At 46.4% G+C, this 23,359-nt stretch overlaps 1 protein-coding gene across 1 annotated transcript in view; it reads right to left on the bottom strand.

Moving 5' to 3' along the window:
- The window catches only part of LOC111975957 (voltage-dependent R-type calcium channel subunit alpha-1E), a 139,916-nt gene that overhangs the window by 29,397 nt on the left and 87,160 nt on the right, over nt 1-23,359 (bottom strand). Inside the window, 11 exon segments of the mRNA XM_070447414.1 lie at nt 568-697; nt 5,313-5,424; nt 5,632-5,861; nt 6,087-6,956; nt 10,111-10,202; nt 10,312-10,379; nt 10,495-10,612; nt 19,308-19,377; nt 19,877-20,008; nt 20,315-20,427; nt 21,148-21,260. Coding sequence (XP_070303515.1) covers nt 568-697; nt 5,313-5,424; nt 5,632-5,861; nt 6,087-6,956; nt 10,111-10,202; nt 10,312-10,379; nt 10,495-10,612; nt 19,308-19,377; nt 19,877-20,008; nt 20,315-20,427; nt 21,148-21,260 — 2,048 coding nt within the window.

Consider the following 23,359-nt stretch of genomic DNA (forward strand, 5'->3'; position numbering starts at 1 on the left):
CGTGGGAGACCTTCACAAAGCAATTCTAATAATGCTTTCTTTTAGTCTTTCAGCTAGTACAGGGCCAGATATGAGACCCCAGGCACACATTCCCAAGGATTAGTTTTTACTTGAAGGAACATCTGTAACGACATACAAAACAATGGCATCAAAAAAATGATGTGCTGTCTGTTTGGTTTGTTGTCGTATGAAGAGGCGAAAGCAGAGGCAGCTGTAGGGAGTGTGATGTGATGATTCTACACCCCACAACACCTCCTCTCCTCAATCTGGCTCCTCAGTGTGAGCAGAGAGTGACAACTCTAATATTGCTCTCCCTGTGAGATCAGATAGAGTGTCAGACGCAGACACAATCCCCATCAGGAGCGCACTTTTGCACTCCTCGTTATGCTGAGAGAAAGATAATACAGCAGCGGAACACAAAGCAAAACAAAAGCAACCACACACCAAAGACAATAGCCTAGCCACCATTGTGGAGAAGGACAGTTAGAATAGTGAGGCTCAAGGTCAGTGAGGAAAACAGCCATCTGTTGAGTCCATGTAAAGCCCAGTGACCAGACTGGCTCTCACTTTGTTCCAGTTAGAGGTGGCTGACACGGGGTCCTCTGCAGCCAGGGCGATACTGCTGGCAGCGATCACCAGCAGGATGCATGTCTCAAAGTAACGCAGGTTCACCACATAGTGACAGGCCCGGCGGATCCTAGAGAAGGAACAGAGGACACAACCGCTCTGACTGAGAAACATCTGACAGAGCAAGACTGATATGAGTGTGTTGTTTCTATATCTCTATCATGTCTGTGTTAGATTGTTTGGAGGATGGTGTCAGGATAATGGTGTTAGGTTGATGGTGTTAGGTTGATGGTGTTAGGTTGATGGTATTAAGGATGATCAAATCAAATTGTATTTGTCACATGCGCCGAATACAATGCTTACTTACAAGCCCTTATCAATGTAAATAGTCCGGGTGGCCATTTGATTAGTTGTTCAGCAGTCTTATGGCTTGGGGGTAGAAGCTGTTAAGAAGCCTTTTGGACCTAGACTTGGTGCTCCGGTACCGCTTGCCGTGCGGTATTAGAGAGAACAGTCTATGAATGACTTGGGTGACTGGAGTCTGACAATTTTTGGGGCCTTCCTATGACACCGCCTAGTATATAGGTCCTGGATGGCAGGAAGCTTGGCCCCAGTGATGTACTGGGCTGTACGCACTACCCTCTGTCGCGCCTTACGGTCAGATGCCGAGCAGTTGCCATACCAGGCGGTGATGCAACCAGTCAGGATGCTCTCGATGGTGCAGCTGTAGAACGTTTTGAGGATCTGGGGACCCATGCCAAATCTTTTCAGTCTCCTGAGGGGGAAAAGGTGATGTCGTGCCCTTTCCCCACATGATAGTACTAGGATGATGGTGTAAGGTTGATGGTACTATGATGATGGTGTTAGATGATGGTACTATGATGATGGTGTTAGGATGATGGTACTATGATGATGGTGTTAGGATGATGTTTTTAGGTTGATGGTGTAAGGATGATGGCTGTCTGTCATGGTGGCTGTCTGTCATTTGTCATTTCCGGTCACAACTTACAGACTTGTTTACGTGCTGCGGTGTGTTTTGCTGCTAACCTTACTTTGCTACCTGACAACTTTACGGTTTTTACTTTTGAATTACTTTTGAATTTTTAGTTTTTCCCTCGCTCGACTTTTTTTCATTAAACTTTTTCACTCTGGACGCTTTATCTGGACGAGGTTCGTCAGGACCTCCACCAGCCGTAGCTAAGTAGTAACATTAACATGATGCCTTCTAATTGCAGTCGCTGTACTCATAATATACAGGAGAACGATCGCCTTACAGCGAGGATAGCTGTGCTGCAATCCCAGCTTCAGACGCAATCGTTAGGCAAGGGTAATTTCAGTGTAGGAAAGGATGAAACAGCGTCTGTGCCACCAGTAAATACAGATAGTAGTATAAATCCCCTCGCACAGTCCCCGCAGCCGGACAACTTTCTCATGGCTTCTGGAGGGAAATGCTGTAGGAATGCTCAACCGGTGTCGCTCATTCAGCCGACAGAAACTGTCAACCAGTTCTCCCCATTGAGCAGCGAGTCGGAGTCAGAGGCCGAGCCTTCTCTGGACTCTACTCCTCCTGTTACGGGGTCTGAGATGCCGAAGCCTCCCACCATTAGCTCTGACAAATTGAAAACCCTAGTCATTGGCGACTCCATTACCTGCAGTATTAGACTTAAAACGAATCATCCAGCTATCATACACTGTTTACCAGGGGGCAGGGCTACCGACGTTAAGGCTAATCTGAAGATGGTGCTGGCTAAAACTGGCGAGTGTAGAAAGTATAGGGATATTGTTATCCACGTTGGCACCAACGACGTTAGGATGAAACAGTCAGAGGTCACCAAGCGCAACATAGCTTCAGCGTGTAAATCAGCTAGAAAGATGTGTCGGCATCGAGTAATTATCTCTGGCCCCTCCCAGTTACGGGGAGTGATGAGCTCTACAGCAGTCTCACAACTCAATCGCTGGTTGAAAACTGTTTTCTGCCCCTCCCAAAAGATAGAACTTGTAGATAATTGGCCCTCTTTCTGGGACTCACCTACAAACAGGACCAAGCCTGGCCTGTTGAGGAGTGACGAACTCCATCCTAGCTGGAGGGGTGCTCTCATCTTATCTACGAACATAGACAGGGCTCTAACTCTCCTAGCTCCACAATGAGATAGGGTGCAGGCCAGGCAGCAGGCTGGCTTAGTGGAGTCTGCCACTAGCACAGTCAGTGTAGTCAGCTCAGCTATCCCCATTGAGACTGTGGCTGTGCCTCGACCTAGGTTGGGCAAAACTAAACACGGCGGTGTTCGCCTTAGCAATCTCACTGGAATAAATACCTCCTCCATTCCTGCCATTATTGAAAGAGATTGTGATACTTCACATCTCAAAATAGGGCTACTTAATGTTAGATCCCTCACTCCAAAGGCAGTTATAGTCAATGAACTAATCACTGATCATAATCTTGATGTGATTGGCCTGACTGAAACATGGCTTAAGCCTGATGAATTTACTGTGTTAAATGAGGCCTCACCTCCTGGTTACACTAGTGACCATATCCCTGCGCATCCCGCAAAGGTGGAGGTGTTGCTAACATTTATGATAGCAAATTTCAATTTACAAAAAAAAAACAGACGTCTTCGTCTTTTGAGCTTCTAGTCATGAAATCTATGCAGCCTACTCAATCACTTTTTATAGCTACTGTTTACAGGCCTCCTGGGCCATATACAGTGTTCCTCACTGAGTTCCCTGAATTCCTATCGAACCTTGTAGTCATGGCAGATAATATTCTAATTCTTGGTGACTTTAATATTCACATGGAAAAGTCCACAGACCAACTCCAAAAGGCTTTCGGAGCCATCATCGACTCAGTGGGTTTTGTCCAACATGTCTCCGGAACTACTCACTGCCACAGTCATACTCTGGACCTAGTTTTGTCCCGTGGAATAAATGTTGTGGATCTTAATGTTTTTCCTCATAATCCTGGACTATCGGACCACTATTTTATTACGTTTGCAATTGCAACAAATAATCTGCTCAGACCCCAACCAAAAATCATCAAAAGTCGTGCTATAAATTCTCAGAAAACCCAAAGATTCCTAGATGCCCTTCCAGACTCCCTCCGCCTACCCAAGGACGTCGGAGTACAAAAATCAGTTAACCACCTATCTGAGGAACTCAATTTAACCTTGCGCAATACCCTAGATGCAGTCGCACCCCTAAAAACAAAAAACATTTGTCCTAAGAAACTAGCTCCCATGTATACAGAAAATACCCAAGCTCTGAAGCAAGCTCCCATAAAATTGAAACGGAAATGGCGCCACACCAAACTGGAAGTCTTCCGACTAGCTTGGAAAGACAGTACCGTGCAGTATCGAAGAGCCCTCACTGCTGCTCGATCATCCTATTTTTCCAACTTCATTGAGGAAAATAAAAACAATCCCAAAATTTATTTTTGATACTGTCGCAAAGCTAACTAAAAAGCAGCATTCCCCAAGAGAGGATGGCTTTCACTTCAGCAGTGATAAATTCATGAACTTCTTTGATGAAAAGATCATGATCATTAGAAAAGCAAATTACGGACTCCTCTTTAAATCTGCGTATTCCTCCAAAGCTCAGTTGTCCTGAGTCTGCACAACTCTGCCAGGACCTAGGATCAAGGGAGACACTCAAGTGTTTTAGTACCATATTTCTTGACACAATGATGAAAATAATCATTGCCTCTAAACCTTCAAGCTGCATACTGGACCCTATTCCAACTAAACTACTGAAAGTGCTGCTTCCTGTGCTTGGCCCTCCTATGTTGAACATAATAAACGGCTCTCTATCCACCGGATGTGTACCAAACTCACTAAAAGTGGCAGTAATAAAGCCTCTCTTGAAAAAGCCAAACCCTGACCCAGAAAATATGAAAAAATATCGGCCTATATCAAATCTCCCATTCCTCTCAAAAATTTTAGAAAAAGCTGTTGTGCAGCAACTCACTGCCTTCCCGAAGACAAACAATGTATACGAAACACTTCAGTCTGGTTTTAGACCCCACTGAGACTGCACTTGTGAAGGTGGTAAATTACCTTTTAATGGCGTCAGCCCGAGGCTCTGCATCTGTCCTCGTGCTCCTAGACCTTAGTGCTGCTTTTGATACCATTGATCAACACATTCTTTTGGAGAGATTGGAAACCCAAATTGTTCTACACGGACAAGTTCAAGGCCTGGTTTAGATCTTATCTGTCGGAAAGATATCAGTTTGTCTCTGTGGATGGTTTGTCCTCTGACAAATCAACTGTAAATTTTGGTGTTCCTCAAGGTTCCGTTTTGGGACCACTATTGTTTTCACTATATATTTTACCTCTTGGTGATGTCATTCGGAAACATAATGTTAACTTTCACTGCTATGCGGATGACACACAGTTGTACATTTCAATGAACATGGTGAAGCCCCAAAATTGCCCTCGCTGGAAGCCTGTGGTACAGCACTTTGAGATATCAGAGATATCATGGTTAGGTTGATGGTGTTAGGATGATGGTGTTAGGTTGATGGTGTTAGGTTGATGGTACTAGGATGATGGTGTTAGGTTGTTGGTGTTGAGATGATGGTACTAGGATGATGGTGTTAGGATGATGTTGTTATGTAGATGGTGTTAGGATGATGGTGTTAGGATGATGGTACTAGGATGATGGTGTTAGGATAGTACTCGGATGATGGTGTTAGGTTGATGGTGTTAGGACGATGTAATAGGAGTAGCAGAGAGGAGCAGAGGGAGACTTACGGGTTGCCAGGTTTGAAGATGAACATGCTGTCAGGCGTGACAATATTGGCTGGGCTGGACAACTGCTCCTCTTCCTTCTCAGGCTTGGACGCCTCCATGTCTTTACTATTACCTGGAAGAGGTGGAAAATGTGGGTGTGCTGCTGTGCTCTGATTGTGGTACCATGCTGTGATATCAGAGATATCTCCAACCCCCAAGAGATGGAGGCTTTCATACACCAAGGCATTTCATACACCTCACAGCTGAACTATTTTTAATGTGAGTAGAGCACACTGAATGCACATATGTGATAGAATAAGGACACACTTGAAGGTGTTACCTGTGATGGGGGTGAGCTCTAGTGAAGACTGAACATTGGTCACCTCTATGTAGATACTGGAGCTCAGAGGGGACTTATCCTGGTTCAGAGTGGTGGCGTTGTTACCAGTATCACTGTCTCCTGTCTGGCCCTCTGGGAGCTCCGGTACTGCAGCCTGAAATCGTTCTGACTGTGGACCCTCCTCCCTGTTCAGCAGCTCAGGACCCCCAGCCTGGTTAGGGTCACCCTGTCTGTGGAGGAGCAGAGGGACAAGGGACAACATTTAGGCTTGGAGTCTGGATTCACTGGGGATTTGTTGCATTTTGGGCACCCTGATGTCTGATACATTGAACATAGCAGAAAGCTGACTACTGAGAGTTTACTATACAAACAGAGTCTACAGAATATTATACAAACAGTCTACTATTTATTGAACTAACAGAACTAGCTGTACGTCAGTGTCAGTTCCTCCTCACCTGTGTTCAGCTTCCCTGGTCTCAGAAGGCTGGCTGGTCTCTCCCGTGTTACAGGCTCTCCTCTCCTTGTCCTGTCGTTCCTCTGGGGTCTTCCTCTCCCTGCTGACAGAGCGACTGCTCCCCTCCCCCTGGGGTGAGTCCAGGCCTCTAGCCCCAACCTGGGCTTCGTGGTGCCCTGTACCCCTTGGCCTCCTGAGCCTCATCCCTGCCATGTCAGAGGTCAGGGTGTCACCAGCAGGAGGGCGGAACTTACGCACCGCTCTCTGCCTTCTCTCCCCATTTAACCTGGGGCTCCTGCGGCCATTGAGACCTGGGTGGCAGTGGTCGGTGACATCAAGCTGGCCCTCTGGGCACGGCTCAGAGTCAGTGGGCTCCGGAATGGACACAACTGTGGACATGGAGGGGTCAGGCAGGGGACTGTCGATGGGTATGGGTGGCTCTGCTAAAGGGACGGACAAGGGGGGCTCTTGGACCCCCATGGACAGGGGTGGCTCCTCTAGAGTTAGGTCCATGGGCTTGGGGGGCTGAGCTGTGGAGGCCGCAGGTTCAGCCAGCTTCAGGCTGCCTGTGGGTGTGCCTGTGGCTTTGAGGTTGTGGGGGCATCCAGGGGGCGCTTCCTGCTCCTCACTGGGGCTGCTGAAGAGGATCTCTCGGCTGGACATCTGCCGGTGCCTGCGCAGTTGGCTGGTTCTCTGCTCCCACACAGACATGGTCATCCGTCTTCTCCTCTCTCCCCTGGACATGAAAGAGTTAGAGGAATTCAATGGCGGGCAGGGGGGCCCCTCGGCGAGGCTCTCAGCCTCCTCCAGAGAGTAGGCAGGCCTGCTCCTGTGTATCGCTCTTTTCCTGTACAGGTAGGGTCTCCTCCTCCTGCTGGGAGAGAGGACAACAACACTGTCAGGATGAGCAGTAAGGGAGATAGCAACACAGTACTTGTCTAAAACAGTGATATACACTGAATGTTGTAAGCTCTACTTTTAATTTTAAACCAATTCCAAAATGTGTTAGAATTGTTTTAAAATGGATTTTACTTGCTTGCGTACAAATGTTTGTGAAACATACATTTATAAATAAAACATTTGTACAAAACCAGTGAGCAGTTGGAACACATTCGAGAAAAGGCAATCTAGTCTGATTTTCAAAGCTTGGTAAACAAGATCCAGAATTTTAATTAAGCGTTGATGAAAAACAATTCACTGGATCAATGAAGATGTTATGTAATAAATTAAACAAAATGTAACTAGGAAGTTGTAATAACTATAATGAAAGTGGGAGATGTAGAAACCAGTGGAACTTATATAAAATGCAGAGCCAAATACTGTAAGATTCTGGAAGTAAAACGAGGAATGTAATAAAATGAGAACAGAAGATTTACCCAGTTAAGAAAATCAGGCAGTTTGTTTTGAAATTGAAATGAACAGACAGTGTTAATACTTACTCGTACTTGTACTCTTGTGTGGTCCGTGTTATCAATAAGCGATTGGTTGAAAACAAGACATTAGTGCTTTTGTGAGCAGAGACAAAACAGGCTCTGAGACACAGTTCAAAACACATGACCAATTTCAATGGATCACTATTAGACTATAGTCTACTGCATTGTATTTCTGTATAGCCGAAATCATTATTTTCTGTATTACCAAGTAGTAAAACCCTCTTAAATGATTCAACCAAATGAATATTGCCTAAATGTTTTGGATTGTGCCTCTAGCCAGGCAAAGCGCCACATGACAAACAGGATGGCAGCAGTATTAGATCAGAACAACATTAACATCAACAGGTGCAACATATAAAATATTCAAGAAGTTTGAAATGTTTAAGACATTCAGAGATACAGTATGGCACAGGAATAAAACACAGAAATGGCCTTCATTGGCACAAACAGAACAGAGACGGAGATCGTTTAGGCAAAGCAACCATATCAGTTTGCATGATGTGTGCAGCTCTCCTCCCCAAAGTTGTGCCAGGGTAACATTCTCATTGGTCATGCTGGTCAGAGACAGACATGCACCCACCGCTCTCTACATTATCAGGAGTCTCAGACATGCTTCAACCTTTTTCACTTAGTCAACATCATCATCATCATGCTCTGAAGGTCAGTTGTGCAAGAGCCCCCGGAAGGAAGACAGTTACAGCATTTCACCCCAAACATCACAGACATGATGCAATGCTACCAAAGTTCAGAGTTTTCTCCAAACACAGATGCTGGAAAACCCTATGGTATTCAAATCTCATCAATGTGATTCGACAAGTGCCTGACCCTGAATATGTCATACGGTACACTGCAAAACCCTGCACATATATCTATGCCTCAACCTGGGTGAACCTAGATGAAAAACCAACAACTTCAAGATACTGAGGCAAAAATCCTGCAGTTTGATATTTCCGCATAAGCAATTCATAGAACTGGTTATATTTGTAGCACGCACCACAGCTCTGCTAATCTTTACTCCTGCTGTACTAAGGTATTGCCAAGGAGAACTAATGCTGCACAGCATGAGACCAAAATGTTTAATTATGAAACATTTTAAAATGATTTTTCCGTGCATGTGGTTTGAATGACCATGCAATATGCTGTTCATTTTCAACATGCGTACCATCTCTCTATGTTGCACCATGCCCAAGTACATGCACTTCCACCAGACAGACTGGGTGTCAGACCATTCATATAGGAAATCAATACTGTGGGCTTTGATGAAATAACATTACTTTATGACTCTTGTCTCTTATAACCCAACATGGCATGTCCAGATGAATGACTTCCTGACATTTGGTAATTCTTCCAAAAACAGAATGATATTCCAAAAACAGAATGATTACAAAAAATCAGTCTGGTGAAAGTAAGGGTGACTAAGTACTGCAGTATATTTCTCTAATGGGAATGATATATTAATTTGGATGCCAGTAATGCTGTCTCTATGACAACGGTATAGGCTCATCCCTGCAGATCCTGGGAAGCCTGCCGGTAGCCATGGTGACACACTGTTGAATTTAGAGCAAATTATAGAGGTACAAGCTAAAACAGACCTATAGACCTATCAGGAAGGGCATATCAATACCTCTTTAGTTGTTCAGTTCAGTTGTTTCCAGTACATATTTTCAGCAATATAAACGTCATTATGAAGGGCACTACGACTGTCTGGGGCTCCATTATACGGCTCCAATTACAGTAGCCTGTACCTAGATCAAACTGACTAAATCAAATATAATTTACCAGTAACATAAACTACACTAGGAACACCTGCTCATCCATTACATAGACTGACCAAGTGAATCCAGGTGAAAGCTATGATCCCTTATTGATGTCACCTGTTATATCCACTTCAATCAGTGTAGATGAAGGGGAGGAGACAGGTTAAAGAAGGATTTTTAAGCCTCGAGACAATTGAGACGGATTGTGTATGTGTGCCATTCAGAGGGTGAATGGGCAAGACTAAATATTTAAGGGCCTTTAAACAGGGTATGGTAGTAGGTGCCAGGCGCACTGGTTAGAGTGTGTCAGGAACTGCAACGCTACTGGGTTTTTGACGCTCAACAGTTTCCCGTGTGCATCAAGAATGGTCCATCACCCAAAGGACATCCAGCCAACTTGGACACAACAGTCAAACTGGGCCAGCATCCCTGTGGAATGCTTTTGACACCTTGTGATGAATTGAGGATGTTCTGAGGGAGTAAGAGGGTGCAACTCTATATTAGGAAGGTGTTCCTAATGTTTTGTACACTCAGTGTATAATCTAATCTAGTTCAAACCCAGGGCTCTAATGCATTACAAGGCAAATTTCCCTGGCAACTTGCAAAATCCTAATTCCAAGGCATAGCACGACATAACAAACATTTCCCATAGTCAAACTGATTCCCTAAGGCTTTGTCAGCCTCAACCCCTCCCTTCCTTTAGTGTTGTCTGTGCTGCAGCAACAGGCTCTGGTGGGATTACACAGTGTTAGTACTGTTAGTTAGCAGTCTATTAGAGTCCTGAGGGAGACAGAGAGGAAGGGGAACAGGCAGCAGGGGTACACACACCACTTACTGTGATGACATCAGGGAAGACATGGCCCCAACTTCCTTGGCTTTTTGGAGAGCATGTTTCTGATTGAAAGCAGCCTCTTCGTCCTCTTCGTCCTAGATATAAGATTGCATAGAACAGAATAAATAATCACAGATGCTGTTGAGAGCGGGTATCATCTTCAATTATGGGAAGACTAGTGAATTGTTGAAAGGAGATTTTTACCTTGGTTAGTTCCTGGGCATTAGCCAGATTGTCCACAGCAATGGCCAAGAAGACATTCAGCAGTGTGTCTGGTCACACTCATGTCAAGGACCTACATGTCTGATCTACAAAATCCACACATCAGACATGTAATCTAATCATACTGACAGTGTGAAAAGTGATTTGCTAGCTGAGAAAGGATACAGTTACCAAAGAGTGTGAGCACAATGAAGTATATGGAGGACCACATTCCTGACTTCACTCCTCCCTGGGAGCGGATCCCATTGTACATCACCTCATTCCAGTCTTCTCCTGTCAGGATCTAGACATACAGTGCCTAGTGAAAGTCTACACATCCCTTGCACAGTCTTCAGAGTTTTCTGCCTTAAAAACGGATTACATTTGTGTTTTTCATACAGATCTACACAACCTACTCCACATTTTCAAAGTGAAAGAAGGTTACAAAACATTTGCCAAATTAATAAATCAACAAAAAAGCTAAGATGTCTTGATTGCGCATGTCTTGGCACCCCAGAGTTAATACTTGGTGGAAGCACCTTTGGCAGCCATTACAGTTGTTAATCATTTTGAATAAGACTCTAACAACCTCTTAGGGGAACATACAGTGCATTCGGAAAGTAGTCAGACCTCTTGACTTTTTCCACATTTTGTCATGTTACAGCCGTATTCTAAAATGGATTAAATTAATATTTTTCCTCATCAATGTACACACAATACTGTCACACCCTGATCTGATTCACCTGTCTTTGTGATTGTCTCCACCCCACTCCAGGTGTCGCCCATCTTCCCCATTATCCCCTGTGTATTTATACCTGTGTTCTTTGTTTGTCTGTTGCCAGTTCGTTTTGTTTTCTCAAGCCTACCAGCGGTTTTCACTCCGCTCCTGTCTCTCGATTGTTCCTGTTTCCTAGTTTTCTCGCTGTTGACCCTTCTGCCGGCCCTGACCCTGAGCCTGAGCCTGCCTGTCATCTTGTACCTTTTCCCTGCCTTTTGCCTGCCCCTGTTGGATGAAAAAACTGTTGTTATTTTGACGTTGTCTGCATCTAGGTCTTACCTGAAACATGATAGTACGAACTGGCCATGACTGACCCAGCAGACTCGGACCAGCTGCGCAATGCCATCTTCTCCCAAGGAGCCACCATTTATAGGCACAAGGAATTGCTTCGTGGCCTTATGGAGGGGGTCCACACCTTTGCCGAACGCCATGACCGGGCGTTGGACATCTTGCTGGAGCAATTCCGCAGGTTGGCTGAGAGGCAGCATACTACGACGGTAACCTCACAGCCCCTCAGTAACTCAGCTGTTAGCAGCGTCGCCTCACCGGTCACTCCGCCTTCCCGGGAGCCTATTCGGGCACCTGTCAGGCGTTTCTAGCTCAGTGTGCCCTCATCTTCAAGCTTCAGTCGTCCTCTTTCCCCTCGGACTGCTCTATGATAGGGTACCTTATCATGCTGATGTTCGGGACGGCGCTCACCTGGGATAGAGCTATATAGTGCAACAGCTGGCCATATGCATCAGTCTGGAGGAATTTGTGGGAGAGGTCAAGAAGGTGTTTGATGCCCCATTCTCCGGGAGAGAGGCTGCCCAGAAGCTACTCCATCTTCGGCAGGACTCCCACAGTGCGGCAGACTATGCGGTGGACTTCGCACATTGGCAGCTGAGAGTGCCTGGAACCAGGAAGCGCTGGTCGACATGTTCCTACACGGAGCCTCGGAGGAGGTCAAGGACAAGCTTGCAGCCTGGGAATTGCCGATGGATCTCGATTCCCTCATCACCTTGACCATCAAGATCGATGGGCGACTACGGGAACGACGGAGGGAGAGGAGATTCAATTTTGCTCGCCCATCCAAGGATTCCACCTCGCCTTCGAGGCATCCTGGAAGTCCACGACGGCCCCGTTGCAGAGATAACTCGAGGCTACCCGAGGTTCCCCAAGAGTCGCCAAAGACGGCTAAGTCACCGTTTCCCAAGCCTTTGCAACTAGGCAGAGCTGGGTTGTCTCCAGCGGAATGGCTATACATGCTCAACACTAAGAGTTGCCTGTATTGCGGGACTCGTGGTCATTTTGTGTCCTCTTCTCTGTTAAAAGACCAGGCTCAAGTACTCTGGTGGGCCATATGGAGAACTTTTCTGTTTCCCTTACTCACACTCCGTTTCATGCCATTCTGCTGTGGGGAAACCAGTCGAAATCTCTCCTGGTCCTCATCGACTCTGGGGCCGATGAGAGCTTTTTGGACTCTTCCCTGGCTTCCAAACTGGGCATCCCCACTCAGACCCTCTCCATTCCCATGGACGTTAGAGCGCTGCACGGGCGCTCTATAGGCTGGGTCACCCACAACACCACTCCCATCAACCTAAGTGTGTCTGGGAACCACAGCGAGGCTATCCAGTTCCTGCTCATTAAGTCTCCTCAGATTCCCATGGTATTGGGATTCTCCTGGCTCCAGCGACACATTCCCCTCATTAACTGGTCTACTGATGCCATCATGGGTTGGAGCCTGTTCTGCCACACCCATTGACTGAAGTCAGCACAATCTGCCCCGGAAAGTCTTCCTGGGGGCTCGGAAGTTGCCCCGGACCTCTCCGCCATTCCCGCGGAGTACCAGGACCTCCGGGAGGTGTTCAACAAGGCCCGGGCCACTTCGCTTCCGCCGCACCAACCATTTGACTGCGGGATTGACCTTCTCCCTAGCACTACTCTGCCCCGGGGAAGAATGTACTCTCTGTCGGGACCAGAGACCAAGGCGATGGAGACCTACATTGGGGACTCCCTCGCTGCAGGATCAATCCGTCCTTCTTCCTATCCCGCTGGCGCAGGGTCTTCTTTGTGGAGAAGAAGGACAAGACCCTGCGCCCGTGCATCGACTACCAGGGTCTCAACGACATAACGGTGAATAGCTGCTGCCCCTCATCTCCTTGGCCTTCGAGCCGCTCCAAGGGGCCACCGTGTTTTCCAAGCTGGATCTACGGAGCGCCTACCATCTGGTGTAGATACGGGAAAGGGACTAGTGGAAGACCGCATTTAACACAGCCAGCGGTCACTACGAGTTTCTGGTCATGCCATTTGGCCTTACCAACGCCCCTTACCAACGCCCCCAACGCCCCTAACTCTGGTTAACGATGTTCTCCGCGACATGTTGAACCGGTTCGTCTTTGTATACCTTGATGACATTCTCGTCTTCTCCCGCTCCACCCAAGAACCTGTGCTCCATGTTCGACAGGTTCTCCAACGCCTCCTGGAGAACCAGCTGTTTGTAAAAGCAGAGAAGTGCGAGTTCCGTCGCTCCACCATCCTTTTTCTGGGTTACATCATCGCTGCAGGGAATGTACAAATGGATGAAGAACTACGTGGGGAATCGTGAGCTTCTAGCGGTGAAGATGGCGTTGGAGGAATGGAGGCACCGGCTGGAGGGTGCGGAACATCCATTCATCGTGTGGACCGACCACAAGGACCTGGAGTATCGCCTCACCGCCAAGCGCCTCAATTCCAGGCAAGCTAGATGGGCCCTGCTGTTCATATGGTTCAACTTCTCCCTCTCTTACCGGCCGGGATCCAAGAATGTCAAGCCGGATTCGCTGATAACTGGATGTTCGTTCCTGACGCCGTCCTGGAGTGGGCCCTCCAGGCTTGCCTGCCACCTGGGCTCCCGTCGGACCCTGGCTTTTGTGCGACAACGCTTTTGTTGGCCTACCATGGTCCCTGATGTGTCTGCACAGAACAAGACTCCTCTGCAAGGTCCGGCTGGTCTCCTCCAACCTCTGCCTGTCCCTCACCGTCCCTGGTCTCACATCTTCCTGGACTTTGTCATGGTCCTTATCCGTCTGATGGCAACACCGCCATCCTGACCATAGTGCATCGGTTTTCCAAAGCCACCCACTTCATTCCTCTCCCCAAACTACCCTCTGCCAAAGAGTTGGCCCAGCTCATGGTGCAGCACATCTTCCGGACCTATTGTCTACCAGTAGACATGGTCTCTGACCGGGGTCCTCAGTTCTTGTCCCAGTTCTGGAAGGCATTCTGCACCCTCATTGGGTCATCGGCCAGCCTGTCCTCCGTGTCCCACCCCCGTCCAACAGCCAGTCGGAGCGAGCTGTTGGACGGTTCCGGTTACAAGCACACCCATAACATGATGCTTCCACCACAATACTTGAAAATACAGAAGGTTTTACTCTGTTGTGATCTATTGGATTCAACTCAAACCTGTAGTTTTAAATGTAGTCCAGAATGTTAATTTATTTTCCGTGTTGTCTTGCAGTATTACTTAACGGCCTTGTTTCAAACCGAATGGATGATTTGGAGAGGCTTTTTAACACAGTCTTTGTATTTTCAACTATTGTGGTGGCAGCATCATGTTATGGGTATGCTTGTCACCGGCAGGGACTGGGGAGTTTGTCAGGATCAAAATACATATCCCAGGTAAAAACTCGCCGTAGTCTTCTGAAAACCTTACCCTTGGATAGAGTTTCAGTGGGACAGTAACACAAATGTTTATGCCAAAGACATATCAGAATGTCTTTACAAGAGATATTGAGTGTTCCTAAATGGTCCAGTATCAGTCCTGACTTAAATCTTCTTAAAAAATCAGAGACAAGGTATTTTCTCCAATGTAAATTGTCCGGTGGCGATTTTTATGAATTGTTCAGCAGTCAAATGGCTTGGGGGTAGAAGCTGTCGAGGAGCCTTTTGTGACTGGAGGAGTCACTTGGGTGACTGGAGTCTCTGAAAATGTTATGGGCTTTCCACTGACACCGCATAGTATATAGGTCCTGGATGGCAGGAAGCTTGGCCCCAGTGATGTACTGGGCCGTTCGCACTACCCTCTGTAGCGCCTTACGGTCAGATGCCGAGCAGTTGCCATACCAGGCTGTGATGCAACCGGTCTAGGATGCTCTCGATGGTGCAGCTGTAGAACCTTTTGAGGATCTGTGGACCCATGCCAAATCTTTTCAGTCTCCTGAGGGGGAAAAGGTTTTGTCGTGCCTTCTTCACGACTGTCTTGGTATGTTCGGACCATGATAGTTCGTTGGTGATGTGGACACCAAGGAACTTGAAACTCTCGACCCGCTCCACTACAGTCCCGTCGATGTTTATGGGGGCCTGTCCGGACCGCCTTTTTCCTGTAGTCCACAATCATCTCCTTTGTCTTGCTCACATTGAGGCAGAGGTTGTTGTCCTGGCACCACACTGCCAGTTCTCTGACCTGCTCCCTATAGGCCGTCTCATCATTGTCGGTGATCAGGCCTACCACTGTTGTGTCGTCAGCAAACTTAATGATGGTGTTGGAGTCGTGTTTGGCTACGCAGTCGTGGGTGAACAGGGAATACAGAAGGGGACTAAGTACACACCCCTGAGGGGCCCCATTGTTAAGGATCAGACATTTAAGTCATTTAGCAGACGCTCTTATCCAGAGCGACTTACAAATTGGTGCATTCACCTTATGACATCCAGTGGAACAGCCACTTTACAATAGTGCATCTAAATCTTTTAAGGGGGGGGGGGGTGAGAAGGATTACTTGATCCTATCCTAGGTATTCCTTAAAGAGGTGGGGTTTTCAGGTGTCTCCGGAAGGTGGTGATTGACTCCGCTGTCCTGGCGTCGTGAGGGAGTTTGTTCCACCATTGGGGGCCAGAGCAGCGAACAGTTTTGACTGGGCTGAGCGGGAACTGTACTTCCTCAGTGGTGTGGGAGGCGAGCAGGCCAGAGGTGGATGAACGCAGTGCCCTTGTTTGGGTGTAGGCCTGATCAGAGCCTGGAGTACTGAGTGCCGTTCCCCTCACAGCTCCGTAGGCAAGCACCATGGTCTTGTAGCGGATGCGAGCTTCAACTGGAAGCCAGTGGGAGAGAGCGGAGGAGCGGGGTGACGTGAGAGAACTTGGGAAGGTTGAACACCAGACGGGCTGCGGCGTTCTGGATGAGTTGTAGGGGTTTAATGGCACAGCAGGAGACCCAGCCAACAGCGAGTTGCGAGTAATCCAGACGGGAGATGACAAGTGCCTGATTAGGACCTGCGCCGCTTCCTTTGTGAGGCAGGGTCGTACTCTGCGGATGTTGTAGAGCATGAACCTACAGGAACGGGCCACCGCCTTGATGTTAGTTGAGAACGACAGGGTGTTGTCCAGGATCACGCCAAGGTTCTTAGCGCTCTGGAGGAGTACACAATGGAGTTGTCAACCGTGATGGCGAGATCATGGAACGGGCAGTCCTTCCCGGGAGGAAGAGCAGCTCCGGCTTGCCGAGGTTCAGCTTGAGGTGGTGATCGTCATCCACACTGATATGTCTGCCAGACATGCAGAGTGCGATTCGCCACCTGTCATCAGAAGGGGAAAGGAGAGATTAGTTGTGTGTCGTCTGCATAGCAATGATAGGAGAGACCATGTGAGGTATGACAGAGCCAAGTGACTCTGGGACTAAACACCTCCCTCTGCACCTGGATCCTTACTTCCTGGCGGCCGCCCCCAGGTGGTAAGTCAGCGTGGCAGACGTGTTGTTGCCTACTCTTACCACCTGGGCGGCCCGCCAGGAAGTACAGGATCCAGGTGCAGGTGCAGGTGCAGAGGAGTGTTTAGTCCCAGAGTCCTTAGCTTAGTGATGAGCTTCATGGGCACTATGGTGTGAACGCTGAGCTGTAGTCGATGAACAGCATTCTCACATAGATGTTCCTTTTGTCCAGGTGAGAAAGGGCGGTGTGGAGTGCGATTGAGATTGCATCATCTGTGGATCTGTTGGGGCGTATGCGTATTGGAGTGGGTCTAGGGTGTCCTGGAGGATGCTGTTGATGTGAGCCAGCCTTTCAAAGCACTTCATGGTTACCGACGTGAGTGCCACGGGCGGTAATCTTTAGGCAGGTTACCTTCGCTTTCCTTGGGCACAGGACTATGGTCTGCTTGAAACATGTAGGTATTACAGACTTGGTCAGGGAGAGGTTGAAAATGTCAGTGAAGACACTTGACAGTTGGTCCGCGCATGCTTTGAGTACAAGTCCTGGTAATCCGTCTGGCCCAGCGGCTTTGTGAATGTTGATCTGTTTAGAGGTTTTGTTTATATTGGCTACCGAGAGCGCCATCACACAGTCATCCAGAACAGCTGGTGCTCTCGTGCATGCTTCAGTGTTGCTTGCCTCAAAGCGAGCATAAAAAGCATTTAGCTCGTCTGGTAGGCTTGTGTTACTGGGCAGCTTGCGTCTGGGTTTCCCTTTGTAGTCCGTAATAGTTTTCAAGCCCTGCCACATCCAACGAGCATCAGAGCCGGTGTAGTAGGATTCAATATTAATCCTGTATTGACGCTTTGCTTGTTTGATGGTTCGTCTGAGGGAATAGCGGGATTTCTTATTAGCGTCCAGATTAGTCTCCCGCTCCTTGAAAGCGGCAGCTCTAGCCTTTAGCTCGATGCGGATGTTGCCTGTAGTCCATAGCTTCTGGTTGGGATATGTACGTACAGGTCACTGTGGGAACGAAGTCATCGATGCAATTATTAATGAAGCCGATGACTGAGGTGGTGTATTCCTCAATGCCATTGGATGAATCCCGGAACATATTCCAGTCTGTGCTAGCAAAACAGTCCTGTAGTGTAGCATCCGCATCATCTGACCACTTCCGTATTGAGCGAGTCACTGGTACATCCTGCTTTAGTTTTTGCTTGTAAGCTGGAATCAGGAGGATAGAATTGTGGTCAGATTTGCCAAAGAGGGCGGGGGAGAGCTTTGTATGCATCTCTGTGTGTGGAGTAAAGGTGGTCTAGGATTTTTTCCCCCCTGGTTGCACATGTGACATGCTGGTAAAAAAGTTGGTAAAACTGATTTAAGTTTGCCTGCATTAAAGTCCCCGGCCACTAGGAGAGCCGCTTCTGGGTGAGCATTTTCTTCTTTGCTTATGGCCTTATAGAGTTGGTTGAGAGCGGTCTTAGTGCCAGCTTCGCTTTGTGGRGGTAAATAGACGGCTACGAATAATACAGATGAGAACTCTCTTGGTAGATAGTGTGGTCGACAGCTTATCATAAGGTACTCTACCTCAGGCGAGCAATAACTCAAGACTTCTTTAATATTAGACATCACGCACCCGCTGTTACTGACAAAAAGACACACACCCCCACCGCTCGTCTTCCTAGAGGTAGGGTCTCTGTTCTGCCGGTGCATGGAAAATCCCACCAGCTCTATATTGTCCGTTTCTTCTTTCAGCTACGTCTCGGTGAAACATAAGATGTTACAGTTTTTAATGTCCCGTTGGTAGGATAATCTTAATAGTAGGTCATCAATTTTACTTTCTAACGATTGCATGGTAGCAAGGAGAACGGATGGCAGTGGGAGTTTACTCGCTCGCCTCTGCCTTCTCAGAAGGATCCCCGATCTGCGCCCCCTTTTCCAGCGTCTTTTCTTCACGCAAAAGGCGTGGATCTGGGCCTGTTCCAGTGAAAGCAGGATATCCTTCTCGACTGACTCATTAAAGGAAAAAGTTTCTTCCAGTCCGGTGAGCAATCGCTTTTCTGATGTCCAGAAGTTATTTTCGGCCATAAGAGACGGTAGCAGCAACATTATGTACACAATAAGTGAAAAAATAAGTTACACAAAATGCAAAAAAATAACAAAATTTCTGAATTGTTTGGGAGAATGTAAAACGTCAGCTATGTTCTTCGGCGCCATCTTATGCAAGGTTGTTAGAATCTTATTAAAAATTATTCACAGCTGTAATGGCTGCCAAAGGTGCTTCCACCAAGTTTTAACTCTGGGATGTGAAGACACAATCAATACATGTTAATTTTTTACATTTTAGGACAGCAAAATGTTAAGATTGTGCAAGGGGTGTGTAGAATTTCACTAGCGACTGGAAATACCACATACTGTATCACAGGATTCTCTCACAAGATACAGAGTAGATCATCTGTAAATCCATGACAATCCAAATATTTATATGGACTCTAGGATTTCCACATGCAAAGCTTTGTTACCTGAATCAAAAACACAAAACTTTACTCAATCAAAACAATTGAATTGGGCCAGACCTGAAAGACAGTCATGATGGCAGCAGGAAATGTGTCAAAGTTTGTAGGAGTGTAGTCTTCAAAGATGAACCTGCATAGAAAGATGAGGACAGAGAGGACATTGAGTTGAGCCAGGATTTTAAAATATTTCTTTCCCAGAGAGAGAAAACATTTTATTTTTCTCGGTAATAGAGGGGGGACTTTTTTCCCAAAGTCTGTTTTCTTTTCTGTATTCCAGTGACCAGGCAACATACGTCTCCGGCATGCACTGCATTCATTGACGTGACAGTTTCCCAGAAATTCTCCTTTATCCGTGGGAACATAGCGGCACAACAGCTAAGACTTGATGTGTGACAGAATCTTCTTGGGAAAGACTGAGCCCTGTCAGGGTGTTTTTACATTGCCACAGGGGATGAAAATGTCCTCTGTAATATCAAATGTCACAAGGAGAAGGTCATGGTGACACAAATCAAACAATCAGTTGTACTACATCCACTTTGAATACATTGACTGCCAGTGTCCATCATAGTTTGTGATGAGATCTGACAGACGGGCAGTAGTAGTTCGTCCTTGTGTCTATGGTACAGTACCTGCCACCGAATAGCTGCATGCCCAGCAGAGCAAAGACCAGGATGAAGAGGAAGAGGAGGAAGATGAGGCTGATGATGGACTTCATAGAATTCATCAGGGATACCACCAGGTTCCTCAGCGACGCCCAGTACCTGTCAATCACAACCAACCGGGGGCGGGATTGGGTGCATTTGAAATCCGTCGAAATAAGAGACAAATCACTTAATTAACCGTGTCTAAATGTTGCTATTGTGAGTGGTTTCAATTATTTGTAGCCAGTCTGGAAATTAACATACGTATCTGCATATCCTATCCCTAGCAGGAGGCTACAAATATCACACTGACGTGACACCCAGCATCTTCATAATCTAGGACATTGATAGCTAGGTGCCAGTGCATTGCCTCATTGCATACTGCAGGAAGAATGTTATAAACCAATGAGGAGGCCTTGGACTAACTTGGTGATCTTGAATATCCTCAGCAGACGGAGAGCGCGCAGCACACTGATGCCAAAGGACATGTCAGGCCTGAAGAACCCCCACATCACCTCAAAGATGCTGCCCACTATCACCTGTTAACAGAGCCATAAACAACATAGTCACCAGATGTACCAGCACACCAACAGCAGCCTTTAACATACAGTAAGTATACAGAGAGACAAAGATGAAGGATGTCCGTTCACAGCTGAGTGCAGAGGTGACAGAAACAGAACAGGGACATTTAATGCACTTCATTAACTAAGTTACACCCATCAGTGTCACTTTCATTAAAAAGTATTTAAAGGTGCAATTCGTTGTTGAAAAATTAACAAAGCAGACACCCCACATCGGTTTTGGCAAAAATTCTGAGGTATGGGTCTGGAGAAATGTAACCACTCATTCAAAGACAGAGCGACTGATGCAAGGACTGACCATCCAAGATGTCACAATTCTTGTTTTAAGCACATTTTGAAGATATACAGTGTTTGTTTACATGTACAATGTTTACAATCYGAGTAAAAAAAAGTTTATATATTAGGTTCTGATGGGGTACAACAGTTGAACTAAGCTCATGTTGCATTTATATTCTTCAAGAATCAATGAGTATATATAATGAATTTATAAGTCTTAAAATGGAAGCAACAACTGCGGATTGCCCCTTTAAGTCACTGTCCAATGTTTTAAGTAAAGCATTTCCTCTCACTCCCTCGTACTGGGGGCAATGTTATAATCTATAGTATGTCCCTGTCTTTCCATCTGGCATGGTGTCTTCATGTTGGTTAGAGATGAGGCAGAAATATAAAGGAACTCACGCCGCAGTCGAAGCGGTTGAAGGCGGAGTGGAAGTAGAGTCTGGGTCCCAGGCTGTACATCTTTAAACACATCTCAGTGAGAAAGAGACCCAGGAAGAGAAACTCTGCATAGTCTGAAATGCAGACAACAACAGCAACAACAACACTCATAAACACAGCAGAAAACAATAATCTCAAAGATTAATGTCACTTGCTTGATTTATTATATCTATTGCCAAAGACATATTTAGAAGCAAATCTTCACAAGAATAGCTATGCCTAAAATACCATTGTTGTTGCTTCTGGTGTGGTGCACTTCAAAAACAACTTTGGTTAGGATTTTTGAGGACCATGCATGCTGTACCCCCAAAATAATCATCTCTGCTACCTCAATATCAATATGGACTTTTAAACCTACAAGACAAACCCTTACACAAAGCTATGACCCTATCAAGTGAAGCATGATTTTTCCCCCCCAACAAACAACAAACAAATCGTTTTTATTAAATGTTGATTGACAGCTCCCAAGAGGCTGTCTGAATGGAATACAGGCGGTAACCATGTGAGGAACAACTTCTATTCTACACTTCCTTGCCACCTTTTGTTCCTTTTCAACAACTCAGTCTGACATGAACGTTTAAATAAAGCAGCTATTGTTCCACAAACCACACTTACAAAAAAAAAAAACGAGCCATTCTGAACTTCAAACATTTAATTTGGCACAAGCGAACCAAAAGTAGCCGTAAAAAGTCCAGCTGTCCAGTGGAAACAAATTCAGAAGATGTAATAGCTTGAGAGAGTGCAGCCGTTTGCCATAGCAACTCAAATGAAATGTCTGGGTGTCAAGCCAGTGTGCCTCGGCAAACACTATTGTTCACTGGCTTATTAAAAGGGGGAAAGTCTAGGTAAATATTAATAAATAAATGAGATTCTAACCAAAAGGTGGTGGGGATGTACGAGGGGTTGCTGGGGAAGAGCTCAACTCACCCTAATAATTAGTGTATTTCTCCGCATCAGGCACATATAAAAATATGTTGGCATCGATACAGCTCTTTAGAATGATTATATATGATATTGTCTGAAACTTACTGTGAGTGTGGGTTATAGCCCAGATAATAGAACCAACAACAACAACAATTGTAGTTGAAGTTAAGTTGGTTCATCATACAGTAATAACAATAGATGCATATTTTAATACACCATTTTTTGTAATCTTTACACATTTCTTCTAAATGCATATTTGTTTGTACTTCTTTGTTTACAATACCCAAAGCACCAAAACACAGTGGCATGTAGTTTATTATTTTCACCATTCTCTTCTCGTTAGTAAGGCCCTCATGATCTTGTATTCTACGTGTGTGTCTCATGACATATTGTCTGTGTTGGAGTGTCAGAAACGGTTGTGTTTGTGTGGGCTTTCTGCGGGGTGACAATGTGAAACCTTGGCTGCAGTGCTGAAGAGGGCCACCATCAAGAGGAGAGGGTGGATGCCGTCCATCGGGGCCCAGAGGAGGAGCAGTACGGTGACATCTCTTCTGTGGGTGAGTGTGTGTGTGAAGCCACTGAAAAGAGCAGTATGTTGTAGCTAACATCCCAAATGGTTGAATGATCTGCCATCAGGCAACAGGCACCCCCTCCGTATTAGACTCTGTAATTACAGAGGAGATTGTCATTGTCGTATCGGGAATAAAACTGGAAATGGCAGCTCATCAGTTCCACCATCATTACATGTTACAGTCAGTGGCTAAGCTAAATGGATGAGAAGGCCTTTGTATCTATTGTGCAAGTGAAACATTTGACAGAGGAGAACTCAAACTATACTGTCTATTTGTGATTGCACTACTAGGGGGATTTTAGTAATGATCTTAAATGGGCTGTCCCGTCAGGCATCCGATGACCAGAGCCAGCATCAGAGTGCTAAGAGAGGACCCACAGCTTATTTCAAGCGGAAGGAGCGTCTGCTGCGTTCTCTATCCGCCGCATGGTGAAGACACACACCTTCTACTGGACCGTACTGGGCCTGGTGGCCCTCAACACACTCTGTGTGGCCATCGTCCATCACAACCAGCCCCACTGGCTGTCTGTGTTCCTCTGTAAGTCAACACACACACACACACACACACACCACACACACACACACACACACACACACACACACACACACACACCACACACACACAACCACACACACACCACACACACACACAAGTACGTACCATCATCTCCATCCAAA

Source organism: Salvelinus sp. IW2-2015, linkage group LG16, assembly GCF_002910315.2.
Source record: "Salvelinus sp. IW2-2015 linkage group LG16, ASM291031v2, whole genome shotgun sequence".
Classification (NCBI taxonomy): domain Eukaryota; kingdom Metazoa; phylum Chordata; class Actinopteri; order Salmoniformes; family Salmonidae; genus Salvelinus; species Salvelinus sp. IW2-2015.